Consider the following 27,735-nt stretch of genomic DNA (forward strand, 5'->3'; position numbering starts at 1 on the left):
CTGTTACACTATGTTTGGAATTACTGACACCAGTGACTCGGAGCAGCTACTGCGTGATTTTCGCAGGCAGAAAGAGCGCCACAGCAGCACCGTGCAAGAGGAAAGGGAAAAAGATATCAGTCAGAAACTTTGGAAAACCTCAACATTAATGCCGACTGTTAGAACTGCATTCAGAGCACAAAGTTTTATATAACGTTTATTATTTTAATACAAAAAAATCTGATTTAAAAAAGAAAACATAAAAAATGCTTTAAGTTAAAACCGGTCCATTCCAGAGTCTCTCCCTACATAAAATTTAACACAAACAGCTCAGAGTGTAACAACCAAAACACTCTGTACAAACTAAACTTTTTTACAGGATATAAACATCGTCCACAGGTATGAGGCAGTCTGTTTGTCAGCCTCCGGTACAGGTTACTCTGCAGTGCCATTTTCCACAAAAACAAAACATCTTCACAACAAAACAAAAACTTTACTTATTAAACGTTCCCAGAGTGTGAAACTGGTGCATTCAGGGAATCTGGGAAAATGGGACTACCACTCAGAGTAATAAGAGTCACACTTAAGGTCCAGATGATACTGATTTAAATGAGACCCTTCATTCAGTCAGAACCTGCCCTGTATCCACATCAGTACTGAATTCTTCTGTGACTGAGGTACACCAATTGCTGTGCTTGTTTTTATCTCTCGATCATGTCCAAAAACTGAGAAAGGGCTTCATCTTTCAGTGTTTTTCAAACAGACATACATATTTGGTGCTTTGAGGTTTTTGGAGGCTGCAGAACTTCAGTAAGAGACAGAAAATAGTTGAGGACAACATTTTTTGATCTGATCTCAGACTGCCAGCCATCAGAGACAAATGTCTTCAGACATTTCAGTCACTCTTAGGTGCATAAAACAACTACAGGAGGGCTTGACAGTCAATATTTTTATGTGAGAAATAACATTTTCACATTTTTGATGTTTTAAATGAAAAACATCAGAAACTTGATTTAAAAGAAAACAACTTATTGCTGATTCACACATTCACATATCTCCTGGGGTTTAAGAACAGCCCTGCAGGAGTACAGGTTGAAAAAGTTTGTGTTTATAAGTTTGAATACTGTACAAAGACCTGCAGCACTGATATAAAATTAGTGTGCGGCATTTTCAAGACACGGTCTTGCACATAAAAAGAGGTGATGAGCCCTGACTGACAGAAACATGCAGATTCTTTGACCTCCTGGGATGATTCAGGATCAGAAGCAGACTATACAAACCATCTGAAGCTTGCATACTTTAAGACTCTACTCTACTCCACTTTTGAACCACAAACAACATGAACTTTTTTTGTGGTGCAATAACCTGGCTAAAACGATGATCTTTTTTGTTTTGTTGTTGGAAACAGAGCGTGGACACCTGTCAGAGTTTGGCCTGTTCAGACTCCAGGCTGTTAGTTTTCTGGGGTCATAGTTTAATCTGCTGGTTGTCTACGTCCCATTAAAGCCTCCTCGCTGCCCCCCTCTGTACCTGAAGCCGCCCGGACCTGCAGGGCTGTGGTACCCTCCCAGCAGTGAAGGACCCGTGAAGTCCATAGCTGCCTGCTGGAAACCCCAGACCAGCGGGACAGCACCTACAGGGCCTAAACCTCCAGGCCACAGGGGTGGCTGCCCCAGGAGGCCCCTGATTCCTCCCAGGGCATTCAGGGGCCCCAGCATGGGGGCCCGGTGAAAAGGCTGTCCGTGGACTCGAGGTAGGTGGGGGTGAAGGAGACCAATGCCCCGCTGGCTGGGCGGTTGGTACTGCAGGTGTGTAGCACCCTGCTGCTGCTCGCTCACATGTTGCTGAGGGTGCTGGATTTGTAGTTGGGGCAGAGCAGGATGTGAGACACTCTTGTGGTTTGTGACTGAGGTGATGTTTCCAGGTACCTCACTGTTGCCCGGTGGTGCTGCCTCTTCTGTTATTGGCTGTTCATAGCTGGCTTTTGTTTCACTACAGAAAGAGAAGCAGAAGAAGAGACTGAGCAGGAACCGGACTGTCAGAGGTTGAAAACTGAAATCAGCACAGCTTTTATGGATGCATGTCAGCATCACATGGAAACCTCTGGGCCACAAAATGAAGTGTACACAGAAGTGCCAGAAAGTGCAGTTGCACTAAGGGCCACTTGCGGCTCTAAAGGTAAGTCGAAAAATTCTGTTTGTATTTTATATGAATACTCGAACAGTGTTAATATTGCAGTCATATTACAAACTGGCCTGTAAAAAAAGAGCAGGACTCAAACCAGCGTGTTATGTTACCTTGTTCTGTCCTCGCCCTCTGCTGGACAGGTGGTGCAGGGCGGTGCACTACTTTCGTCTGCTTTGGAAAACGCAGGCTCTCCATGTTGATCTGCTTCGCTGTGTGTCTGATTGCTCAACGCTGTCACTACAGCTGCGTTCTGATTGCTCGGAAAGGCTGGCGTGCCATTATTGCCAGTAGCCTGGTTTCCTGCCTGTGAGCCCACCACTCGCACTGGAGTGCTGCCTCTCTGATCTTCAGCCTCTCTCCCTGCACTTCCTCCTCTCCTCCATCCCTCTGTACCAGGCTCCACCTTGTCCTCTCTCCTGCTGCTCAGCTCTGGCTGCAGTACCGAGTGAATTGAGTCCAGTGTGGCTGCCACGGCTTTCCTGCCTGGAGTAAGCTGTACTGCGTCAGGAGGACCTCCCTGACCCAAAGGAGAGGAGGGACTGTGTAGGAAGCCTTTCACAGGGTTAATGCTCAACTCTGCCTGGGACTCCAACTGCTGCTGCTGCTGCTGAAGCTGTTGCAGCTGCGCCTGACGCTCTGCCCGCAGTTGTAAGATGGCCTGTCGAAGAACCTCACAGTCAGCGTCCGAGTGGCGAGGGACCCCGTCCTTACAGGAGGCGTCAGGGACGAGCTGGTCAGAGGGGTGAGGGACAGAGGTTGGGAAGCCGGAGCTGGGCTGTGGAAGCTGCTGTGGTTGGGTGATAGAGGAGAGCGAGTGGTTGTGCTCTGGAAAGATGGACAGGGAGCATTCAGGACCCGAGACACAGTCACTATGACTCAGCTGACCCCCGACACCTGAGGAGAGAGGAGTACTCCCATCAGAATGGATGACAGGGCTGCATTTAAAGTTAAATGAATGCATGTTATCTCTAAAACATGACTTTAAAACATGACTCTGAAGAGAAGGAGACGGAAGGAGAGAAGGAGTGTCAGTATAGGAGTAAAGTAGGAGAAACAGAAAAGATGGAGAGATGGTAGAGCAGACATTTCAAACCTTTGGCACCTTTGGGAGACAACATGTCATCTATGATTGGCTGCTTTGCCTTGATGTCATGACAACCAACTATTTGGGAGAAGTTGTGCAGAATTTCATCGATATTGGCAACAATGATGCCCCCGCTGGAGTAGGCCGTGAACTTCTCATTATGATGCTCTGAATAAAAAAAAAATTAAAAAAAAGAATGATGAGATTATTTTCTCATGTTAATCACATGACATATTAACTTAACAGTCAGCTGAGCCGCTGCACATGCAGTCATACTGTGCACAGAACATGAAGATTTGTCATTCATAACTAATTGAAGCCAAAATCATGAACAACATGAAAATTTGATTAACCACCCGACCAATCAAATGATCAAATGTTTATTGGTGGAATTTATCATCCTATAAATGCACTTCAGGCACACCGCTCCTATGGTTTTAAGTCAAGTGAAATAGGAAAGGCAAAAAGTAAAAGCTTATGCAGTTCAGTTGGGTTTAGTTTGCAATCAGGTAACCAGTCACCAGTATTAATCAGGTGCCCTGAGAGTCACGCCTGCTCACATATACGTACCTGTGAGGAAGATCGTGTGTCGGTACTGCGTGTATCGTCCCTGCAGTTCGATTAGACAGTCCAGGTCAGGCGACTGACGGTTCATCATGTCGCAGTGATGATAAGGGAGGAACTCCACGATCTGCCGCTTCTGATAAGCTGACAGCAAATCCAGCAGGCTGGCTGCTTCTCTCCTGAATCTGATGATCAAACATACACAAATCATCCACGTTCAGCCAGCAGGAGGATGTAGATGCTTCTTCAAACATCTTACTGTTGGAACAGAGCTGCCCCCCTGCACATAAACGGAGAACGTGTAGAGCGAGTGGAGTCCTTCAAATTCCTTGACGTCCAAAACTCTGCAGACCTCTCCTGGTCAGCTAACACCACGCCCCTAATCAAGAAGACCCAACAGTAGCTACACTTCCTAAGGGTGCTCAGGAAGAAGCAACTAAACGCCCTGCTGCTGGTGACCTTCTACAGATCCACCATCGACAGCCTGCTGACCTATGCAGTGACAGTGTGGCACACCAGCTGCACGGAGGAAGACAAGAAGGGACTGCAGAGGGTGGTAGATACAGCACAAAAAAAAATCATCGGCTGTCCCCTGCCCTCGTCTGCCATCTAACACTCCCGTTGTCTCAGCAGGGCCAGAAACATCTTGAAGGACACTACCCACCCCGGCTACCATCTTTTCAACCTACTGCCCTCTGGCAGGCGCTTCAGATCCATACGGGCCAGAACAAACAGACTCAGGAATAGCTTCTTCCCCAAAGCTATCACCATACTCAACTCATCAATTCTCTGCCTGTCTGTCTCTGTACTATACTGTACCAGTACTGTACTGTGTATTTATATTTATATATTTAAATTAAGTGTATAGTTAAATTATTGTATAGTTCTTATAATGTGTTAAAGCACATGTGCACTTTTATAAAGCTGTTTTAATCTCGTTATACTATGTATTTTGTTACCATTCAACCACACCTCTCCAGTCAGAATGTATTCCAGCTTGGAATACTGAATAGTGTGACATTTTATCCACAAGGTCACCAATGACCTGTTTACAGTTAAGGTTAGTTTCACATGTATTCTTTTAATTCCTTTAAAGTTTTTAAAGTAAAAGTTTATATATCCTGCTAGAATTATATAGCAGTTAATCTGTAAAGCCTAAACTAATTTAAAAGAAACTTGTTTTGAAATGTGACACCTATAGTTTCTAAAATGGCTAAAGGCTGTTCATTACACAGTGAGAAGCAGATCTACTACCTGGCTTGTTCTTTTAATTTTTTGTGCGTTTTGCAGTGAATCTTCCACCTCCAAACATTCTCTAGAGAACTGTGCTGTTCCAGGAACATCAGCAGTGCCGCCAGTCGTTCTGTAGAAAAGCATTTCATTAATTAACACTCCAGTTATATAAGTAATGCATTTGTTTTGATTGACAGAAAAGATAAAAATCTGTTTTTATCTTTGTGAAAAACAAAATTTTCTCCATGTGTAGATGTGATTTTTTCCCACTACATTTACATACATACATTTACATGGCTGCTTTCTGATTCTCTGACCTACCGTGAGTGATGCAGTCTGGACTGAGGACCAGCTCGTCTGATACGATGCAGCCTCCGGCTACAAACAGCTCATTGTAGCTGTTGTTCCTGATGTCATCCAGCGTATCGATTCCCACAAACACCACAGCGGAGTGTCGCTTCAGAGACACCAGCCCTGGGATCTGACAGCAACACAAACACATAAACAAAGCTGCTGTATGTGTGTTTTCAATGTGGGCTTCTCATGACTCAATATCTACAGCAAAACATCGGTCAAGCATGAAAAACTCAATTCCTCACAGCAGTGGCACATAAAAAGTGCAGCCGCTGACAGCTAAGTACTGCAGGAACCTCTGCAGCATACTGCACATACATATTAAAATCAAAAATATGTGGAAAACCTGTCATTGGTATTTGTACTAATCTTTGTCCTATAGTTAGCGCCTGCCACAGAGAAGGCAGAAATCACAACAGACATTGTTTGTTTGCAGTGTTACATTTAAAAGTGCACACAAGTGTTGTGTTAGAGCATTTAAGCTCTAAGTGCGCTGGTCTTTCCTGTCCAGGCCATCAAGTCAGCACATAATTGATGCATAATGCCAGCGTGATCACACGAGCCTCTGCATTGGTTTTACTCCTTCTACTTTGCAGTATAAAAGTACATATACATATATATACACATACATATATATATTCCAAAATTTATTCCAACAGGGTTGGACTCGGCACTTTTGCACATAAATCTGGTATACATGTCGTTATTGTGTCATGTTGATGTCACGTTGTCAGTATTGTGCAAACAGCAAAGAAATAATCGGAGCCCTACTACCTTCTATGTGTACACAACCTGCTCAATAAAAACTGATTCTGGTTCTGTGTGATCAAAGGGGTGCTTGTACAGGTCTGTTAACTCCTGGTTAAATAAAGGTTAATAATGAAGAGCTACACAAATGGACAAATCTCACAGAAACTTTATACAGCTAGTGAGCAACAACATTACATTTGACCTCTGCAAGGTCAAATAACGTTAAACTTATTTTTAAAACTCTGGGATTATAGTTTGCATCCAAAGATCACATTTGAACTCTGACCTCAGGTTTACATTTCACATATGCCTTTCTTTTAAGCTGACCCCAGAATGCATTACATCTTTAGAGAAAGAGAAAGAGCTGCTGAGGTCATTTGAAATATACAGTAGTATAATATTATATAATAAGCTTAAGTTACTCATGTCCAATTATTTACAAATCAATACCCTTTTTTAATGTTTGTGTCGTGTCATGTTACCCTTACTGCACTACAAACTTCTTAAAGTACATTTAGAAAGAACAAAGATGACAAAATCAGTACATAAAATATAATCCCATTCCCTTAAAGGTAAACTCACAGCCCAAACCACTTGCGCTTCAAACATGTTGACACTGCTGGAAATATTCTGCGTAGGAGGTAGGACACATGAGACTTCTTACTGCACGGGACTACTAGACCCTTTATTTGCACTGTACTAAGAAGCTGCAGGTTCACTCACATGCAGCAGTGCCTGGTGTCTTAAAAAAAACGAGGCCTGGAGAGCTTGAGTGAAAACAGCTGATGTCTACAGTACACTACAGTAAGCTCCACTTAACCACAACCGGCGCAGTCATCATCAGACAAAACGTGTGGATTAAAGCAGAGTCCGTCAAGACTTTACAGCTGTTAACTACCTTGTGTACATGTCCAGCTATGTCCTTGTTCTTAATGATGACCAGGAGCCTGTTGTCAGGGTCTTCTTGGCTCAGAAAGGTGATTGGATTCTGCTCCACGTTACCCTGCTTCAGCAGGAGTTCCTACAACATAACGTCACACACAAAACATAAACACAAATAAAATAACTCTTCACTTTAACCAGAGATTATACACATTTATACCAACAAAGAAAATTGGTCAACTCATCGTACGCAGCAGCAGCAACAGCTTTGTGTTTAGCTCCTTTAGCATTAATATAACTGGCACTACCTCTTTCATATTTGACATGTTAAACAGTCTCTATTTGCGATTTTCTTGAGATCATCTTGTCAAAGTAGTCAAGCTGTTTATTTATAAATAAGTAAAGGAAATCCAAATTTAAAAACAGTTAAAAAAATAAAAATAAAAAAACATTCTGGGGACTTTCCTTTGGCTCTTCGTGTAGTGTGAACTGAGCTGCCCATGAGGCTACCTTTATATCTTTGGTGACCTTGTCTCCTGGTTCAGTGCAGTGGATGTAGAACTGCAGCGAGTTTTTCTTGACTTCTTTGATGATCTCCACCAGGCTGTTGAACACATCTGGCTGCAACTGGCTGATCAGGGAGCTCAGGTCTGTGGCAGGGGGTGCGGTCCCCACACTGGGCTTGGCGACAGGTACAGAGCTCGGGCTGGATGCCGGTTTAGAGGGATTGGAAGCTTCTCCCAAAGGGTCAGAAGTGCCGCCTAGCCCCGGCAGAGTCACAACAATGTTTTTAGCTGGAAGAACACCCCCACTGTCAGCAGCAGCAGTACATAGCACAGTCCTCGTGGTGCTGTTTTCCTGTGTTTGGCTGACATCTTGAGTGATTGTCCTGCTGATTTCTACAGTTTCATTCTGCTGCGGTGTCCACTGGGAATGTGGTGATGTGCTAGGTGGAGGGCAGAGGACAGAAGTGTTTGCAGGCTCATAGATCAAACCAGATGAGGGGGTAGGAATTGATAAAGAAACATGAGAACTTGTGGGATTCCTGTAGGTTGTGCTGTCTGGCAGCCACGCTTCATTTCCTCTGGAGAGCGCTAGGCTTTGACTGACTGTGGTGCCAGAGTCAGCAGCTGTCCACTCATCACAGGAAGCAGACCCCTCGTCATCTCTGCCTGTAGTATTAGCTGCTCGAACGCTGGCCACAAAAGCACTGACTGTATTCGCTAAAGTGGAGTCAGGGTTAGTCCCACTGAGTTCGGGCTTGCGCTCTCGCCAGCCATCATCAAACTCTGTTATCATGCTGTTAATGCCGTCCTTTAGTGAGTCCACGTAGTCCTGCACGGAAGGGCAGGGGTTGTAGAAGGACACATACTGTGAAAACTGAGACACGGAGGCGTAGGACATTGTGTGTTGTGGTGTAGGTGTTGCTGTGATTAAAGTCGAGTGAGGATACTGAGGTAAGTTATAGTGGGTGCTCTCCTCCTGCAGGAGCAGCTGAATCTCAGAGGAGAAGTCACCAAGATGTCTGTCCACAATGCTGTTAATATCTGTGCAAGCAGAGGCTGAGGAGGGAGAACCACCTACCAGCTCCTTCACATTTCCCTTTTTACAATCCATCTCTTGGATCTCCAAATCTTGTTCATGATCATCAGTCGCTTTTATCTCTCGTTTCTGCACCTTTTCACCTGCCTGACTTTCTTTTTCCTTCACCAAAGCTTCTACCGCTTCTTCTTTCACTTTAACCATTCCTCTTTCTGTTGCTTCCTTCACTCGCTCAGTGGATGGTGACGAGATCCTTCTCTCTGGAGATGGAGGAATAGATGGACGGATGGCTGCAGAAACACATGGCTCTTCAGTCTTCTTTTCTTTACCCTGAGGTTTCTCCCCTTTGTCACTGGATGCTGCTGCAGGAGAAGACAGTGTTAGACTGGAGACAAATTCTATTAACTGTACACGAAGGTCAGCCCATTTAAAAACAAGCATATATTACAAGAGGGAAGGATTACAGGAGTAGAACCAATGAGGATCGTGTGATTGCACTGGCACTATACATCAGTCGACTGCTGATGTAAAATATAATAAAGTTTAAAAAAAAAAAGTCTCACCTTACACTTACAAACTGTGATCTTCATACTATGAAATTTTTCTGCGTTACAAGTCGTTAAAATCAATACAGGAACACTAAATATCAATGTTTGAATTAATAAATGAAAATAAATAAATAAATACATGGAAATACTCAGGGAATAGGTCTCTACTAACAAGGCTCATCTCCTGCACACTTAGCCACATATGTAAAACGCAGTTAGCCATAAGTTCAGGGGCAGGGGAACATGGCAGCTTCCACAAACTGGCGCCCGCTCCTATGTATTTCTGATATATTAAATATAAGTTTAGAGTTAAGAATGCATCAGTTTGATGGAGGATGTAATTACACACTATTCTAGATACAATATCCTTTTTTCTGTCTTAATACCTTTTGAGAGCAGGCGCATCAGTAGCCTATAATAGTCATATTTTAAATGAACGGTATGGATCGCAGACTGTGAGAGGGACTTTGTCTTTAGTTTGCAGTAGGTATCTGAAGCCTTTAACACATCTGAAATGCTCAGGTTCCTGTTCAGATCTGGAATTTTAAATGTCAGAAGTGCTCAGAAACACGGGTAAAAATAAAATCGTACTTCATACTGCAAAAATAGTAAATTTTTCATAGCTTCCTCAAATATATTAAAGCTGTTAAATAAATAAATAAATCAGTCACAATGATTTACACAACCGATAACCCAGAGTTTAAAGGTGCAACATAAAATGGAAAAATAAACTTGTATTAATTTTTAAATTTGCAGTTGGCGATCAAAACTGCAGGTGGCATTAAAGTCCAGAATTCACTGATACATTAAGCAAGATGCTCTCAGGTTGCGTGATGTTACCTGCAAACTCCCTGGAGGCCATGGAGGTTAACAACTCCTCGTTAGCACTTTTGTGGTTCTTATTAAGTAGGCTGAGCTCATTAGGCTGGGAGAATGTGTGGGGCGGAGGGCTGGCCTCCAGGGAAGGAGAAGGTGGGGAACTGGGCTGAGGAGATGGGCACTGTGTGGGAGATTGGGGAGGGCTGGGCTCTGGAGATGGGCACTGAGACGGGGAAGGTGGGGGACTGGGATCTGGAGAAGGACATTGCGAGGGTGAAGGAGGAGGACTGGGGTCAGGTGAGGGGCACTGGGAGGGGGATGGAGGCAGGCTGGCCTCAGGGGATGGACACAGGGAGGGGGAGGGAGGAGATCTGGGCTCAGGAGACAAGGTGGGGCTCTGCCTGGGAGGGTTGGTTGTTGTGGTGATGCTTGTAGCCATGGTGAGGTGCAGGAAACGAGGATCGTGAGGGATGTTCCTGTCTCCCAGGGCGTACCTCTCTGAATTCAGACCTGCAGACGGAAAACACCAACATTTAGTTTTCAGTCTGATTAGTTCTCCAACTCTGTGATCTGCAATCTAAACTACAGGCTGCTGTATTCATCCTAACTTTACCTGGACACGGTTTTAGCACAAAAACCTTTATTCCTATGATGGATGTTAGTAAACAACGTGGCCCCTTATCTTTTTATTGTTCATACATTTTTTCGTTTTTTGAGTTTTATTCTGACTTTAATTTACTCTTCATATTAAAATCTACAGTATTTAAATGTGTGGTATGACTGCTGATTGTTTTTTTTAAATTATTGTAAAATGCACACGGTCTGTTTTAGAGTACAGATGTCTGACTGAGCAGACAGACACACCTGTTATGGGGATGAGGACCCACGGGATCTCATATTCCTCATCGTCATCTTCATCAAACTCCATTTTTTTCCCCAACTCTCTTCTTCCTCCTCGAGCTGCTGCTCCGTGGTGATTCATCTCCCCGCTGTGCGAGCTGGGACTGAATCCCTCCAAACTACTGACGCTACCTGCCGTCTGCTCCTACAAACACAGGAAAACACACTTTGTAATCTCACCTGTTTGATTTCAAATGGTTTTGTTTTATGACACTTTCCGGAAGAAGCTTATCCAGAGTGGGAGCTTTATTTAGAAGTAATACAAATAGAAGCAGCTTTGTAGCAGGTAAATATGCAAGTACTTATATATTTATAAGACAATAATACAACATTGGTTTGGGGATAAAATATTAAAAGATAATTATACTAATATTCATAAGAGGGATAGGTAATGCTAATTTCCAGCTGCTTACTTTCATTATTTAAGTGTAAACATTAAATAACTTTGATAAAGCCGTCTGTTAGGTTCGGTGAGTCAGACTTTTTCCACCTGGGTGCCTAAAACAACAGATCAGTGTTGGGAGCTGCTGATGAGAAGCCTTATAACAACAATTTTCCAACCAGTAATTCTTGATTTCTGCTGCAACATTTGGTGTAAACAACATGAAAGGATCACTGGTGTAACTGCATGGAGGATAGCTCTTGGCACACTTTGTGACTCTCAGGAGTGACTGAGCATTGTTTAAACGTTGGTAACCGCCTTCCTGAGTATTGCTGCTGACCATGTCCATCCCTGTATGACCTCAGACAACCAATCTGCTGATGGCTGGTTCCAGCAGGATAACACACCATGTCATAAAGCTCAAATCATCTAAAACTCCTTTCCTGAACATGACATCTCTATTCAAATGGCCTCCATAGTCACCAGATTCAATGGACCATTTTTGTAAAGTGTTGGAATAGGAAATTCACTTTGTGGATGTCAATGTGGACAAAATCGCTGAGGAATGTTTCCAGCACCTTGTTGAATCGATTCCATGAAGAATTAAGCTGTTCTGAAGGACACCCGGTAGAAAGCAGGCAAGAAGATGACTAATACATTGAAACAATACATAACAACCTATGTGATTGCACTGGTATCATCTTCCTTATCTCTTGTTGGTCTTAAGATGCTAAGAACACTCTAAAAACCACTGAGATCATTTTATAAACGACCCTTAAAAGCTCTTGACAGGAAACCACAACAGTATCACAGCTGTGATATGCTTCAGGTTTTAATAGGCTTTTTGTTCTGCAGTCCAGTATTCGCTTTATTCACTGTAAACTAAAAAACAACAACAAAACAAGTAAAAGAAAACCCTTGCAATGCATCTCTAAAAATTTACCAGGAAACAGAAGGTAAAAAATGTGTGTAACACTGGTACCCACAAACTAACAAGTGCACTTTAATGAGAATTGCACTTTGCAAAGTAGTCCAGTAGGCTGAATTGAACCCTTCAGCAGACAGGTTCTGGCTGCCTGACTGCATGTTTGACATCGCTGATCTAGACAGTAATTTTGTGAACAGACACCATAAACATCAAATACCTCCAGCTCATCCTGCTTTCTCAGATCAATGTCACAGTTGGTGGGCAGGCCTAGTTTTGTAGCCAGCTTATCAAACGGATACGACCCCCTCAGCCCATCTTCTTGTGCCTCATAAAGGCTCTGATTAGCCGTTCCTCTGGCAGCCTGGTCGAGGCCTGGAAATGAGCAGAAAAATCAACTGAAATAAGATGTAAGCAGCAAGCTGCTCCATAACAGAAGGAAACAGAGTTAAAAGATTCTGGTTAAACAAAGGAGCCAAAAGAAGAGCAGGAAGAATGGAAAGTTTCAGCATGTTGTCCGAGTATCCGCTCACTTGTTAGCAGGCTCAGAAGTTTGGTGGCAAGTTCAGATCCGTCTTCTCTCAAATCAGTATCCTTCAAACCCAATGAGCCAATCACAGACGTGAAGGAGACAGGAGACAAGGATACTTGGTTTCCTTCAACTTAGAAGGCAAATCCAAAGAGAAAACATGTCATCAGTCAATGATTGTGAGCTTGTTAACAAAATGAAAAAAGCAAACAATCTTTGGTGTTCTTAAGAAAATTTAGAGGGAAATTTGACAAAAAAGAATCATCGAAAGAAAAAGAGCTTCCCCTGATGTTGCATGAATATACAAATATGACTCACTCATGAGGATTTGCTGTCAAACCTAAGTTCATTCATGACTTTAGAGGTTACATTTGAGGACCTGAAAGCTGATTTTCATGAAGCCTGGGATCAGGTCATATCAAAAAACGCAGACATGCTTTTCCCATCTCCTCACCTGGGATCTTGCTGTGCCTTATGGGTTCCTGGGATGCTTTCAGGTATTTAAGAGCCCTCTCTGCCGCCTGCTGCTCCATCTTCCTCTTCCTCCCTGGAGCCTGGAGCCCCCCTCCTTCCTCCCTCTTCACCTCATTTTCTGCATTCCTCTTGCAGGTCAAAACAAGGTCGATCAGCTGCTGCATCTGAGCAACAAGCATCACTGGTATGAGTTCATCAACCCCATAGGACAAAAACAATTTCTGTCACTTTACCTCAGTAAACCACCCACTGTGGGTCTCTCGCTCTCATTTCAGATGCAACTGTGAAACTGAAAATGTGACATCATAATGTGTTGACCAGACTTTCAACTTAACTGCCTTAAATCTGAATCCACCAAGTTGAGTTTCCTCCCTTGAGATTTCCTGTCAGGTCTTTACTACTATAAGTTGCTGCTTGTTTGTGGGTCTTTCAGCCCTCAGTTTCACCACTAGTAAGTGAAAAGTATGCTCTGTTTGTCTAAGTTTAGGTGAATGACTCAAGGAAATCTATTTTGCTTCGCAGGATTATTTTGCACATTTCAATCTCCGCATTTTTATTTCCGGACTCTACTGAAGTAGCTTTACATGACTCACAAATCTAAATAATCCTCATTCATATTTCTGATTCTTCCCTATCCCTCTGAGCCTGCTGCTATCTGAAGCTACCTGATATGATATTTGAACAGCAGGTGAATTAGAGCCTCTACTCATAGCCAGAGCATATTAGGAATATACATTCTAACTACAATGCCTCGCCTGTATTCTTAGAATAGATCAATAAAGATTTGGTTTGACTACCATTAGAATAGTTTCTGGGTTTTTCCAGGGGTAGCAGCATAGGCAGAGACCACCCTCACTAACTTCTGATGCAAACACAGTCAGTTGGTTCCATAAGCAGGCTGAAATATAAACAGAAACCACTCAGCTCAGAAAAGAGCTTCAAGGGTTACTCCAGGATTTCAAGGGGTAAACAGTTAAAGATTTCATGTAGAATTTTGAAAAGTGTAATATTTGTAAATATTCGCAATGTAATCAACATGCCTATTTGTTTGCTTCAAGAAACTGAACGAAACAAGGAGAAATAAACCAATGAGTATATAAAAATATATATTTAAAAAAATATATTTGCCATAATTTTCCATCAACTTGTTACCGGGCATCCACCACAAAGGGAAGCAGAGAGAGAATGAAGAGGGAAAATGAAGAGGCTGAAACAGGATTTCATTAAAATAAAAGACTGTGATCATTTAAGTTGTTCTTGCTGAAGGTCTCCAACACTGATCTAACCCAGAGTTCTCCCCAGAGCTTTCTGGCCCGGAGGGGGATATTGAGAGCACCCATAAACTGCTACCAAATGTAGCCATTTAACCCAAAAAACAACTGAATTACTTTTAAGCAAACTGAATAATATTTCTATTAAACCCCTTGAATTAAGGCTGAAAGTCCGTAATTCAATAACATCTTGAATTACAATATAATAATTTCAATACCATTAAAATAACATCTTGAGTCTTTAATTTTCAGATAAATAATATTGGTGCACAGAGCTGTATCACTGTCCAAATACTTATGGACATGACCAGTACAAGTGGACTTACTAAGCTGCGTTATGTTTTTTTGTGTGACTGTTCACCTTTTGTGTGTTGGTCTGCCCATGCCTAGTATTTCCTGTCGCTTCCTTCTCTGTTGCGTCTCTTTTCCTGGCTCTTGCTTCCTGATGCGGCTGCTCAATTCCACAGTGCGCCTCTAATAACAGCCTGGCCCGAGCTGCTGATAGAAGGTAGAAGGCGGGGCTGTACAGGTAGGAGCGCAGGTAACCCTCCAAGTTCACCCGATGGTGTATGGGAGCAGCAACTGACTTTTCCTTGTCATCCATCTGGGAATCGTACTCACCCATTGGGTACTGTCGAACCTTGGGAGCAAACACAGAAACGTTACAGTCCCCAGGGGAAGTGGATATTTGAAGGAGCCAGTTTCAAGAGATTTGGGTCGTACCTTGCCGTCTTTCAGGCCAATGAGGTATTCCCGTGCCTGGCGCTCCACACCAGCAGACAGCTCAGGAGGGGGGTTGGCACGAACTTTGAGCAGGGCATGATGCATTGCTGGGATAAACTGACTTAGCCGTGACATTACTGCAGCACCAGATGTCTGAGACTCAGAGGCATCATGGGAAGAGAAGCCAGAGTGCGGTGCTACATGGGAAAAAAAAACAAACAAACAAGGAAAACATCATTAGGTTGAAAATAATGTTGATTCAGCTGTTTAACCCTGTCAGCAGAGTCAATGATCAGTATTAACACTTAGGCTCAGTGTCCTGTGAACTGTGGTTACACTAAAAATGCTTGTATGATGACTCAATTTAATTTAGCTCATCAAAAATTGGTTTTCAGGGACACCATTAATGCTCCTGTTATTTTCTTTTCAATATAAAACTTTACTTTGTACCAAAAGGCAACTACAATAAATGAATGCCCCTCATTTACGGCGATACTCACCAGTTTTGGACACATCTCTGGTCTCTGGGAAAACAAACAATGCCTGAAGACACCTCTTCCAGTTCTCTCCTCTCTCTGAAAACACATTAGCTCACTCTATTACTTTCATTATAGAAAATTCATAATTAATTATACAACCAGCAAAAACATAGTACATGAACATTTCACTGACATCTACCAATATTTTCTTTGCAGAGAAAACTCACAGCAGTGATAAAATTAAGGTTAACTACTTCAAACAAGAATAAAATTACTATGGGTTGGATTGTGCCAAATCTGCCTTTAAGGCACTGAAATGGGCTGAAAGCACCAATAAAGAGGATTTATATTTGGTCACCCTCCCCTTCAAAGTTATTCTCCAGTATTTTACTATCAATTTAGAAGAGGTGAGATGGCCTCAAGACACATTTCATTCACACTCTCCATCAGAGGATGTTACAGTAAGTTGAATGCTCAGCCTGAGGGATGGATCAAACACATTAATGAGCATGTTTCTGCTTGTGCTTCAAACCCCATGCTGGCAATAACTCTAAACATGAAGACTGGAACGGTCTTACATAAAAACTGATATCTGCCCAAGTTTGAAATTAGCAAAGAAAACAATTTACAGAAGCAAACATGAAATGGGTCAATACGGGACTGACAGAGAAGTGATCTGACTTCTCTAGCGCTAGATACTGCCTGGATTTGAATGAGAAGATAACGCTGAATAGTGAGAAATGCGTATTTATTTATTTTTACTCTTGATTTTTATCCAAATATTATCCTGCATACAATTTACCAGTATAACTCATAGTCCCATGCCTTACCTGTGGGCGTGGCCATCTGAACACTGGACAACAGGAACAGAAAGCCTTTATCTATAAGCGGAGTCACTATAACCTGTAAAGAGAGCAGACAACTTGTACTCAACACTTCCTGTCATTCTTCACATTTTATTTTTGTCTTCCTTGCTACACTTAGTTCAAACTGCTGCTGTCTGTGGGACATATTTACAATTTTTAGTATCTCTGAGACTCCAATAGTGATGCAAAACATGAAAATAATTCTCCAAACAACTAAAAAACACAACAACAAACAACTTCTTAAGATAAAATAATGTTTCCACAAATCCACTTATCATTTTGCATTGCTTATAATCTTTTTGTAGTTTTATCACAATGAAAGTCAAAAATGAGTTACTGGGACACTTAATTACAAACCATTGTCCTACCAGCATAACAAGATAACTCAAGAATATTCAACTGCTGTCTAACATACATTTTACACCAAGTAAAGGTTCAAAAATAGAGTAAAAATCACTGTATCACAGAGTTTCAGCTGATAATGGCTCAGAACTTCACAATCTATTCACCTGCAATATCAAAGTGAAATAGCTGCCTTTGATGTGAGGCCGTTTCAAATAAAGGCAACCTGCTTTTCTCTGTAGGTAAATAAAGACTCTGGCAGATATATAGTTTCCATATATAGCTTCCATGCACTGTACATGAGAATCTGCTAGTCCTCTGTGATATTAAAGCAAGCAGAACCCACCACTCGCTTTATCTCCAGCTCATGCAGCAGTCTCGTCACGCTGGTTTTAGACCGATTTCTGTCCATCACTTCCAGAAGACTGCAGTAATAGCCGTTCTTCACAACTACCAAAAAGAAAATATAAAATAAGTCCCATCCACTTCCTCTTTCAAGCTCAATGCACATGCATTTTGAAAATATAACTAAGAAAGGATTTTGGCAATATCTGAGGGTGAAAATGCTGTTACAGAAAGGGTGATTACTAGAATCTTATGTAACATTAAAGTGACTGTAGTTCTGGTGTGTAACGTGGCATCACTAAGAGGATTAATGTGATCTTACCCTCCTGTCTGCTGTTGTAGAGGTTATAGGAGAACAGGCTGGCAGGGAGGAGGTTGGTCACCTGGTCAAGCCTCATCAAATGACCAATTTCCAGCTTCTCTGGTCTGAGGGAGGATCATGGTGAGACGGACACAGAGCGAATTATTTTAAAATGGTAAGGATGCATTTGTTTAAATGTGCATGCAGTTTTTTCGAAGTAAGTAAAAGTAAAAATTATACTGCGAGGGATTACAGATCATTAAAGGCAGGCTGGTAAGCTATTTTATAAGGCTAAGCTAAAGAGTTGAGCGCAATGCATCACAGAAAACATGGACACCAACAATGGAATTTAGTCAGCTAAGCCAGGTAAGCTTTCGAGGTGTTGATGGAATATGTCTGTGTGTGTTTTCATTTTAGTTGAAACCTTTTCTCAAATTTTTTTTATTTTTCCCCCACTCTAAGAAACACCCCCATCCAGTGTTTCCCATGCTTACACTTTACCCAGTCAGACTGCTGAGATATACTAATTATTTTTCAGTGACTCGCTTTTTATTTTTTCCATCTGTCTGAGAGAAAAACGTCATAAGCACTTTAGCAGTGGCCAATATCCTCAGTCGTATTTTTAAATTCAGTAACAACTAACCGGCTATTCCCAGCCCTTCCTTTTTTGTTTTGCCCTACCTCCGGGCTTGTAAGCCAGGGTGCTGATGTGGTGGTTCTCATTCAGCTTAGATAGAGGATCTATGGAATCGAATATACTCCTAAATGTTAGCGTGCCTATCTGCAACATAAATGGCCTGTATTTGTATAGCGCTTTTCTAGTCCCTAAGGACCCCAAAGCGCTTTACACAACCTGTCATCCACCCATTCACACACACATTCACACACTGGTGATGGCAAGCTACAATGTAGCCTCAGCCACCCTGGGGCGCACGGACATAGCCACGCTAACATTTTATGTTTCACTAGACCAAACTCAACTCTCGCTAGCTGTGGTCCAAGATGGTGGAGTTCACGTGCAGGATGGAAGACTCACATCACAAGTAGCTGATTATATCATTCAAGTCTATCTAAAACCCACTTTAGATTTCAATCCATCTTTAAAGATAAAGAGGAGTCACAAATGTTGGTCAGTAAGTCAGCAAACTAATGTCTTTTCTGGTCATCCACACCCCACCTACAGGAACTCCATAACCCACAGTTTGAGAACCACTGCTTTAAACAGCCTAAAGGTCAGCTCAGTACTCACAGTTTGTGGGGTAGGAAGGGAGGAGACAGGGAACAGAGCGAGATCTGAAAGAGCACTCGGTCGCCTTTCACCAGGTCTCCAGTCCACACTGTGAACTGAGCATGCTCTGTGGGAGAAAAATAAAACCTCATCAGCACCAGAGCAAGACTGAAAAGAAAAAAAAACAAAAAACACAGAGCTTCCTATTTTATTTTATATCCAAGCAGTGTAGGTGACCTTTCACATTCAGGTGTGATTACATCGACAAAAAACAGGGACCAGTGCTCACCTTTACTCCCCTCTGCTGACTGACTGTTCGACCTGCCCACCAAACACAAATTACAAACTTCATGTCAGTTTTGGCACAGAGATAGAGGTTAAAACTCAGAACCATTGTTGATTCCTCCATGTCTAAAATGTCCGTCAGACTTTTATGGAATAAAATATAAAAAAAACAAAACAAGAGCACATTCATTAAAAGACTCCATTTCTAAAGTTAATTACTGAAGCTGCTCTGGCTGCTTTTTCCTGGAAACCTGCGAACACTCTCTTTAGGTGTCATCTCGCTAGAATAGCATCAATTTACATGTTTCACATACCTGATGGGTGCTACAGGTGCACTGGGAAGAGGAGAGTCTTTTCCTTTAAGCTGGAAGGAGACCACAGCGTACGGGCACACCTGGCGAGGTCGCTGTCGCAGCTCGTCGAATGAATACTCGTAGAAGTATTGCTGGAATAATCAAGAAAACGGTTTTGTTTAAAGCAGTCATTGCTTCTTTAAAAGACTCACAAGGTTCCCAAACGCTTATTTTCCTCTTCAATAACCAGACGTGATTGCATATGTCAGTACTTTTTCACATTTACACATGCTGTGTCTATACTTGCACTGCCTACAAGTAGATTCACAACAAGTATGAACAAACTAAATGAATCTCACTACAAACACCTGAAAAATAATTTGAATGATAATGATTAGTGGTCACCATCTTGGCTCAGAGTAGAAAAAGAGGTGCTGTCAAATTAATTCCAGCTAGTAAAAGTAGGATAAGTCATATGCACTGATCACAGTGTCACCATTAGCGCTGACAACATATCCTCATCAGCAGATAGAACTGATTTTTATTTTCCAGGCAAAGACAAAGAAAGACAAAATTCGAAAGAGGGCCAAAATGGGATCACAGACACACCAGATGAGCCTCCTTCTCCAAACGGAGCACCTCTCTATGCTCCTTCAGTAGCTGCTCAGCATACTGTGGCTGCTTCTCCATGATGAAAGGAGCAAGTTGAGGTGGCTTCAGCGTCTTGAGTGAGATTTTGGTAGCACATTTATATCAGTGTGCAAAGGGCTTAGGTATCCAGAGGTAGTGCAGACATGTTGGCAATGATCCACCCAAAACAGATGGATGGGTGCATGGACGGGACAAGTTTTTGACAAAATGAGGTGGCAATCACAACAATCAGAGTCAAATGCTGCAACTGTTATTTGTGTGAGTGTACAGCCAGCCTGTTCCATTTCAGACAACACTGACCCATGAAATGAAATTCATACACACATTAAATATGAGCCCTAACCCAACCATGGAAAATTTATTTTTCAGGTCAGTCCTAGTACAAATATGGAAACTAAAAATTTGATCATCAAACAAAAACATTTTAACTAGAAAACCTGTTTTAGCGAATAAACCATCTGAAGCTGAAAGATATTTTTCATGTCATTTTGTTCAATTTAAAACAAAAAATACATATTGACAGACGTGTAATTTTAGGTCTGCTTTTTCAACAGCTGAGTCATTTCCACACAATCCTCTCTGGATATTGTTTTTAAAGTTAAATTCAGACATTCAATTCCTGCCAAACACAAACCGGACCCCAAAAACACCGCCAGAACCAACTGAAAGACTCCTGTTGACTATAAAACATCTCAAAGCACTGAAACAATTTTCTGTGTTGAACAGATAAAATGTGTGTAAAATGTGTGGGACATTATGTTTGTCCCAGAGTAAGTTGTCCATTTCTCAGTTTTTTTTTTTCCCCTCTGTGTTTGAGTGTATTTACCTGTGTGAGTTCAAATGCGCGGTATGAGTTCAGCGAGGTGACTTTGCTGGCGTTCTTGGAGATATGGCTGTCAAAGCGAGGCGTTGGATCTAGAAGGTTTTTCATGTTTTCATAGATGCTCTTGACTTTTCCCTAAAACGCCAAACAAAGAATTCCACTGCAGATTACAATCATTTCTACCACTACGTATTGAGTTTAACAACAAAGATTTATCAGAATCAGTGTGCTGCCGGCTTTCTCACCCGACGACACGTACACGCCGTCAGGGCTCACAGATTCTAATGCGTCGGATCTGCGCTTTGTATTTACGTCTTTTTGCGGATTCTGTTTACCTGCTTTCATTTGCTGTTTTAGCTGTTTGGTGGTTGTCAAAATAGTTTTGTGATGTTTAACCTATATATAATTTAAATATCTACAGAGTGAGCCATCTAACAAATGACATATCCACAGTCACAACAACTCAGCAATAAATAAAACACAAAGAAACATAAAATAAGCAATCAAATCGATAATTACAAGAAAGCTTGCCTCACAAACTCTGTTCTTGACTTACATCAGTGACTCAATACTGCACTTTTCTATTATATCCTACTAAGTGTTGGTCAATGAAAGAAAAACTATGTACTTTAAAAATAGCAGCTAGAATTGCTTGAGGGGTTTTTTTTTTATATTTTGAATATTCAAATGATGACTAATGACGATGACTATCCCTTCTACAAAATCAACAATTTGCATATCTCATGTCCTTGCTTTTCTCTGCTCTTACTTTGTGCTTTTATAAATGCAGCAAGACATTAATGAAGCATTATTTTAGTATTTGTGCAATTGTCCTCAAAGTGCAGGCTTCAGCTCGTGCTGGGGTCTAAACAGAGAATAACATGGAGCTGAGTAAAGTGATAGATTTTTCATAAAATACAATTATTTGACCAATACAGATTTTTTTTTTTACCTGAATCCCAAATACTCTATTACAGAAGTACTTGTGAAACATAAGTCCATGACTTTTCCTAGACTTTGTGGATTTATTGAACTTTCCAACATTTTTAGAGGTTTGTAAAATTCCTTGACCATTCTCAGCTTTTCCACGCACATATGAACCCTGTAACTTACCTTCATCACTTTGAAGATGACAATCTCCCCCGTAGTTCCTGGTGTTAAGGAACTCATCTGCAGCAGGTCTGAGTACCTTGACAGATACACTCCTAAGAACATATGCAGACACATATGTCACACACACACACAAAGTGATAAAATTACTACTTATAGAATTTTTTTTAAAGTGGTACCTTGACTTAAGAGTGCCCCAACTAACAAGTTTTTCGAGATACGCCCAGTCTCTTGTACAATTTTGAGTTTAGAGCTGAAATTTAGAGCAACATCTGCCGAGCATGTCGTGTTTCACTCGTTCACCTTATGCGGTTATCAGTGTTGTTCTTACATTTATTTTGCAAAACTTTGCTTTTCCAACCATCCGGAGGCGGCGTTTTTGAGGGCCTGGAACGGATTAATGGCATTTCATTTATCTCAATGGAGAAAATTGATTTGGCATACGAGTAGTTTGAGTTTTAAGCTCCGTCACAGAACGAATTAAACTCATAAGTCAAGGCACAACTGTATATTTACTGGAAAGCTGATTCAAAAAAATAAATTCAATATCAGCTTGTTGTGACTTCTCCTTTTAGCATACAATAACTCAATATGTAGATCATTTGTGCACTATTACCTTTACTGGGGTTTCCCAACACTGTGATCCAGCTTTGACCCACAAACAGTCCCTTCTCACAGAGCAGGGGAAGCTAAAACAATAAACAAAACACAAGTTAGATCACAGATATAATGAAAGCTCAGTCTTAAAGGACATGGTTTATTGGCGTGATCCCAGTTATTTTACAGAGAAAACACAGTCATTCAGTTTTCTAGGAACAACTACAAGCAGTGTCTTTTCCCTGTAAACTTAATTTCTTAAGAAGAAATCTTCTAAGAAATACATACTTCCCTTAAGTAAATCAACTATGTAAATTGACTATGTCTCTGGATAAAGGCCAAAACAAACAAAACCACTGTTAACTGAACCAATAGCTCGGTGTCACTCCTACCTTTTGAGTGTCTGTCAACAGGAAACAGTAGCACTCCTCCAGCTCCTTATCGGTCCTCCCCTCTGCCTTCATCTCCTTCCTTTTTTCCACAAACTTAAAAACACACACACACACACACACAAATAATGTGATCAATCATAAACACAAACACACACAAAAACGATCAGTACAATGATCACTAAACAAACAATATCATCTCTCTAAACAGCTTTTCCTAATGACAAACCTATCCAATTCATAATTCTTACTCCAAGACCTAAATTTTCTCACAACACAAACATGGCCTCTGAAATAGCTGCTCTACCATGCAAATACAGGCAATACATTCACATGTGTTCAGCTCATTTCAGTGTAAATAAACAGTAGTTTTTATTGAGTGAAATATTGATTTGTTCATTTCCTGAGCACTGCACTGACACTTGCACATGTCCATGGTACCCCAATCCCGATATTTCTATTTAATTTCTTTTATTTATTTAACCAGGAATTTTTTTTTTTTTTAAAAGATGAACAATCTATTTTGCGTGATCGTGCAAGACAAATACACAGAGAAGAATACACTAAATAAGAACTGATTCTGTTTTAACTAAGCTAACTATATTAGCTTGTCGAGGTTAAATCTCCTTTAACATCTCCTTTTACTTCCTTTAATATTGAAATATATGATTTCAGAATTCAGGATTAAAATTACTTTTTTTTTCTTCCTAAAATCGAATCAGTTATACTGCTTACTGTACTGTGACAATGTCTGTTCATTCACCTCCCTAACTGACAGATGTGTTAACAGGATCTACAGCTAAGTAATACTGGCATAATTTTTGTGGCATCACATTAATTTGCATTGCTTACTAAATCTGGCCCCTGTTCTCTTCCTGTGTGGACGCCCCATAAGAAGTTACGTCACCAACTACCAGCTGAGGCTTGCTTATGACTGCTCTTTACTCTCTCATGGAAAGGAAGTTATCTACCCAAGCAAGGTGTTAAAAAAAAAAAAAAAAGACAGCAGAGTGGTTTTGTGATACTTTGATCTAGAAAATGAATAGTCAGAGTACACCAGCGGTTTCAACATAAGGCCCTGAAACCAAAATCAACACACCAAATCGTCCAATCCAACCCACAGCACAGCTTTGGAGAATGTTAAATCTTGTGTTTGTTTTATAATGTTCTTACTGACAAAGACATCAACTACAGCCTGTAAGTAAATGATGAACCATTAAGGGGCATAAAATGAGCTGCTGTCTACTGTCAGCATTCCTTAAAATAACATACAAATTCCCTTTTTTTTTTTTTTATATTTACTACAGAATTTGATTTTTTTAAGAGGCGGTTTGCATTACAAAAGACATTTTCTTTGACTAAAAAGATTTCTGGTTTTTATTTTATATTCCAGGCAGTTTTTCTGCATTATAAAAGTAAGATTTACATTGCGGTTATTTGTCTTAAGATATATCAAGCATTAAACGCGTAGTTAAACTTCTTTATATGGAAAGAAAGGTGAGACAATTTTTTTCTTTGTTTTTAGTACTATCATCTGTGTTGCCCACAAAGTAAACTGTTACAAAACCACTTGACCAGACCATCCAAGCAAAGACGTGTGGTCACAACCTGCAAGTAAAGTAGTCCCTGCACGTAACCCACGGTGATCTTGATTTCCCCCTCCCTCCCATTTAGTTGTTTAATGAATTCACGACTCTGACTTGTTTATCTCTCACCTCTTTCTCCAGCAGCTCACTGTAGACAAGCCGAGGTATGGAGTACGTAAAGCATCCAGCAGAGTTAGTGTCGATGTAGCTGGAGGTCAGGATAGTCATCATGTCTTCATACTCTCTGGACTCAGTGGAGACATACTGGAACAGAGCTGCAAGAAAGACCGGAGAGATTAGAGCCAATAAAAACCACTTTCACAAATAATCCCTCAGAATGATGAATCCATTTTACCTTTATAATTTACATATATACCTTTACACTGTCTTCATTATTTCATAGCAAGAAACAGGTGTGTTTGGCTGTTTGCAGTGTTCTCTGTTCAACATAACATTTTCTTCCACTGGACAAGTAATTGATGATGTAACTTCTTTTGGGGTGTCCACAGAGGAAGAGATAAGGGGCCAGATTTAGTAAGCAATGGGCCACAATATTAATTCCATGAAAAGCTGATATCATGACACCCCTAGTTTGCAGGTAACTGAACTTGATGCCTTGCTTTGTGTATGTGTAACAGGCATATAACGAGCTGAGGGGGAGCTCTTTCAACCGTATCTTCAGTTTCCCTGGTCAGTCCTGGTCATCACTGACTTTAACACACTTGCCTCTAGAAGGACCATAAACTCAAGTCAAATAACAGGACTTTAACTTGAGCTTGTACAGAATATTACTGCTCTTGTCAGTAACCCTGCTGTTCACGTATATCAGACAAAATTGTAAAATTTGAAATAAAGCCACCAATATGCCCCACCCTTTATGTCGCTTTGAGCACAAAGGCTCCTCATAAGGAGGCCCACAGAAATATTTGACAGACTGGCTTAATTACAACAGGACAGGTGCTGTTTTTTTTTCTTTTTTTAGCCAGATTCTCAGGAGAACAGGAAAAACCTGTAGCAGCTGCCTCCCTCGGAGTGGAGAGGGCTCAGCTGGAGCATCAAACACTAATGTGTGATTTAACAAAAAGAGCTAATGCCCCCAGTAACCCACAACATATTTGTCCGTTCCACAGCTACAACACCGGGGTTGAGACAAAATATTCAAACACAAGCCAAAAAGATGTGGTGGTAGTTTCAAATTGTGGTCTCAGACAGCTATAATACATAAAGAAGATGTCAGCATAGCCTGACTATCTTTGAATTTACTGCTTCAAAAAACCCTATAATCATCAGCATGGTGGTTATTAACTATGTTTGTTAAATGATGCATTCAAAGGAGGAAAAAGAAAATAACTAAGATTTCTCTTGAACTAAAGGAGGCTTTTTCAGTAGGAGTGGTCTATTAGGCTTGGAAAGACTGCTTGGAAGGTACCAAGGAACATAACAGTTTGAGTAGGACAGGATAGGATAGGATAGGATAGGGAGTTGCATGGAGTACATGGGGGATATATATGCAATGACATCCTTTAAAACTGGCTCCCGGGCCAAAATTATTGTGTTGGTTTGGTGCTAATCAAGGCAAAAATAAATTACCATGGTCTCAGGCTTACATCTTTCTGACCTACCAACAATCCCTAAAAAGCACAACACCAAACCTTATCTCAAAGCTCATTTAACTTTTAGCCTTAATCTTATAGTAGACTCTGTAAAAAGCGCCAAAAAATGTCCTCAAGATCCCATTTTAGGGTCGACACGATGACAGTAGCCATAAACACAAGAGCAGAAAGCGCAAAGTACATGTGAGCATTTGGACACTTATAACTGGAATGTAAACAAGGAGGCGGTTACCTCGCTTTAGCTAACCCTCGTTAGCAGAAGCTAATGTCAACATAAAGGGGAAAATGCAGCTTATAATTTCGTACATGAATGCGTGGATATTTACTTTCACTCACAAACAGCCTAAAATCATCTATAAAGTGAAAAATAAACACCTGTTGCACTTACAAGCATGTAATTAATGTTAACTGGCTGGTGACGCTAACTCCTAGCATCCCTCACTAAGCCTAACCGTGTACTCAAACACACTGGAGCTTGTACGGAGTTTGATACACGTAAAACTGATGGTGACAGTAGGGCTGGACATATGAAATACACATTTGTGGACACAACCGTCATGTTGTGCGATGTAAGAAGAGAAAACAACGTTTTCGAATTGATACTCGCACGTCCGATAATGGAACTTCCCCGTTGCTAACTCAGGTTCAGGGCAGTGTTTCAGGTGTAAAAAACAAATCTAAACAAATTAGCACAGAGAAGTCCTGAATGCTATGGTGTAATTTTACTAATATACAGACACAATGGCCCACCTTTCTTTTCCTCAGTTTTCTTCGGTATGTGGAACTTGTAGGGCTCCTTGGGCATATGCCTCTTATGGACTATGTGAGGTGCCGAGTTCCTCCTCTCCATCCTCCCGCCAGCAGCGCCCGGTCTGTCCGCTCCAGGCTGACTTTCTCTGGAAGGGGTTAGGTCGATCACCTCGCCATCTTGCAGGCTAACATTAGCTCCAAGCTCCGCAGCAGCAGACACCCTCCTCGAACGACCTGCTTCCCTCCGGGGCAGGCTGCTGTCGTCCATTGTATGTATTTTGGACGTAACGGAATAGTCTCTCCTCAACCGTCACTCCGGCACCTCGTCTCTGCTACAGTCCCGCGATGACACCGCTGTTACCTCCTAATCCCGCAGCGGAGGGAGTCGGAGCAGCACTCAACCCGCACCATGCTTCCTGTGGGCGCAGATCTTCTTCACTGAGATTTAGCTGCACCTGGTTATCTCAATGCTGCCATCTTCTGGAAAACGAACCCCATCCCCACAGTTTCATTACGGTTTCAGTGGACGCAGAACAGCGATGGGTAAATAAACTGTAAAATAAAGCATGTCAGGGTTCAGGGAGGACAAAGCCCCGAGCCTAAAACTGCGACAGTTCCCACGATGTTTTTCCACGGTGTAGCACAAAATGGTGGTATAAAGGGCCACTGAAAGGGAAAATAAGAAGCCGAGCAGCAGGGCCGTGCAGAGACGTTTAAAGGGGCGGGTGCTCAAAGTTAAAAAGGGGCACATTGAACCAGACTGAATAACAACAACACACATTCATTCATCAAGAATCTAATATGGGATCGCATCATACTATATCACTGTTGTGAGGTGGCGACAATGCAAAGCAAACGTAGCCTATGTTTTACCTGATGGGTACAATGTTGCTGTTGAGGGGTTTCTGCTGCTCCTGCTGCTGATAGTGCT

At 41.5% G+C, this 27,735-nt stretch overlaps 1 protein-coding gene across 4 annotated transcripts; it reads right to left on the reverse strand.

Annotated features, from left to right (window-relative positions):
- Positions 1 to 171: 171 nt before the first annotated feature.
- tasora (transcription activation suppressor a) lies at positions 172 to 27,434 on the reverse strand. Of its 4 annotated transcripts, none has more exons than XM_085274583.1 (28): positions 26,805 to 27,434; positions 24,571 to 24,716; positions 22,859 to 22,951; positions 22,486 to 22,558; positions 21,873 to 21,964; positions 20,763 to 20,894; positions 19,307 to 19,437; positions 18,997 to 19,028; positions 18,729 to 18,834; positions 17,501 to 17,604; positions 17,180 to 17,283; positions 16,456 to 16,528; positions 15,647 to 15,721; positions 15,147 to 15,343; positions 14,785 to 15,063; positions 13,133 to 13,316; positions 12,683 to 12,811; positions 12,370 to 12,524; positions 10,807 to 10,987; positions 9,964 to 10,452; positions 7,544 to 8,934; positions 7,050 to 7,172; positions 5,369 to 5,528; positions 5,069 to 5,177; positions 3,821 to 3,999; positions 3,260 to 3,418; positions 2,277 to 3,060; positions 172 to 1,971 (listed from the first exon to the last, which is right to left on the reverse strand). In XM_085274583.1, the coding sequence occupies exons 1-28, from the start codon at positions 27,070 to 27,072 to the stop codon at positions 1,470 to 1,472; spliced, it is 6,450 nt and encodes a 2,149-aa protein (XP_085130709.1). In that variant the 5' UTR covers positions 27,073 to 27,434; the 3' UTR covers positions 172 to 1,469. The 4 variants fall into 4 exon arrangements, with proteins under 4 accessions (XP_085130709.1, XP_085130710.1, XP_085130707.1 ...); XM_085274584.1 differs by having other exon boundaries at positions 3,269 to 3,418; positions 7,544 to 8,937; positions 26,805 to 27,433; XM_085274581.1 differs by having other exon boundaries at positions 7,544 to 8,937; positions 26,805 to 27,433.
- Between the last annotated feature and the right edge of the window lie 301 nt (positions 27,435 to 27,735).

This window comes from Mchenga conophoros, linkage group LG5, assembly GCF_057382185.1.
Source record: "Mchenga conophoros isolate Kocher_MC1m ecotype Shallow Benthic linkage group LG5, M_conophoros_male_GT1.1, whole genome shotgun sequence".
NCBI lineage: Eukaryota > Metazoa > Chordata > Actinopteri > Cichliformes > Cichlidae > Mchenga > Mchenga conophoros.

Bases quoted from the DNA above. Each gene is read 5' to 3' on its own strand.
- tasora (XM_085274581.1), bottom strand. From the start codon at position 27,072: ATGGACGACAGCAGCCTGCCCCGGAGGGAAGCAGGTCGTTCGAGGAGG. The intron at 20,895-21,872 runs GTAAGTTACAGG...TTGGCGTTTTAG, and splicing joins TCATCTTCAAAGTGATGAAG to GGAAAAGTCAAGAGCATCTA. The intron at 15,064-15,146 runs GTACGACCCAAA...TTTGCTCCCAAG, and splicing joins TTGGCCTGAAAGACGGCAAG to GTTCGACAGTACCCAATGGG.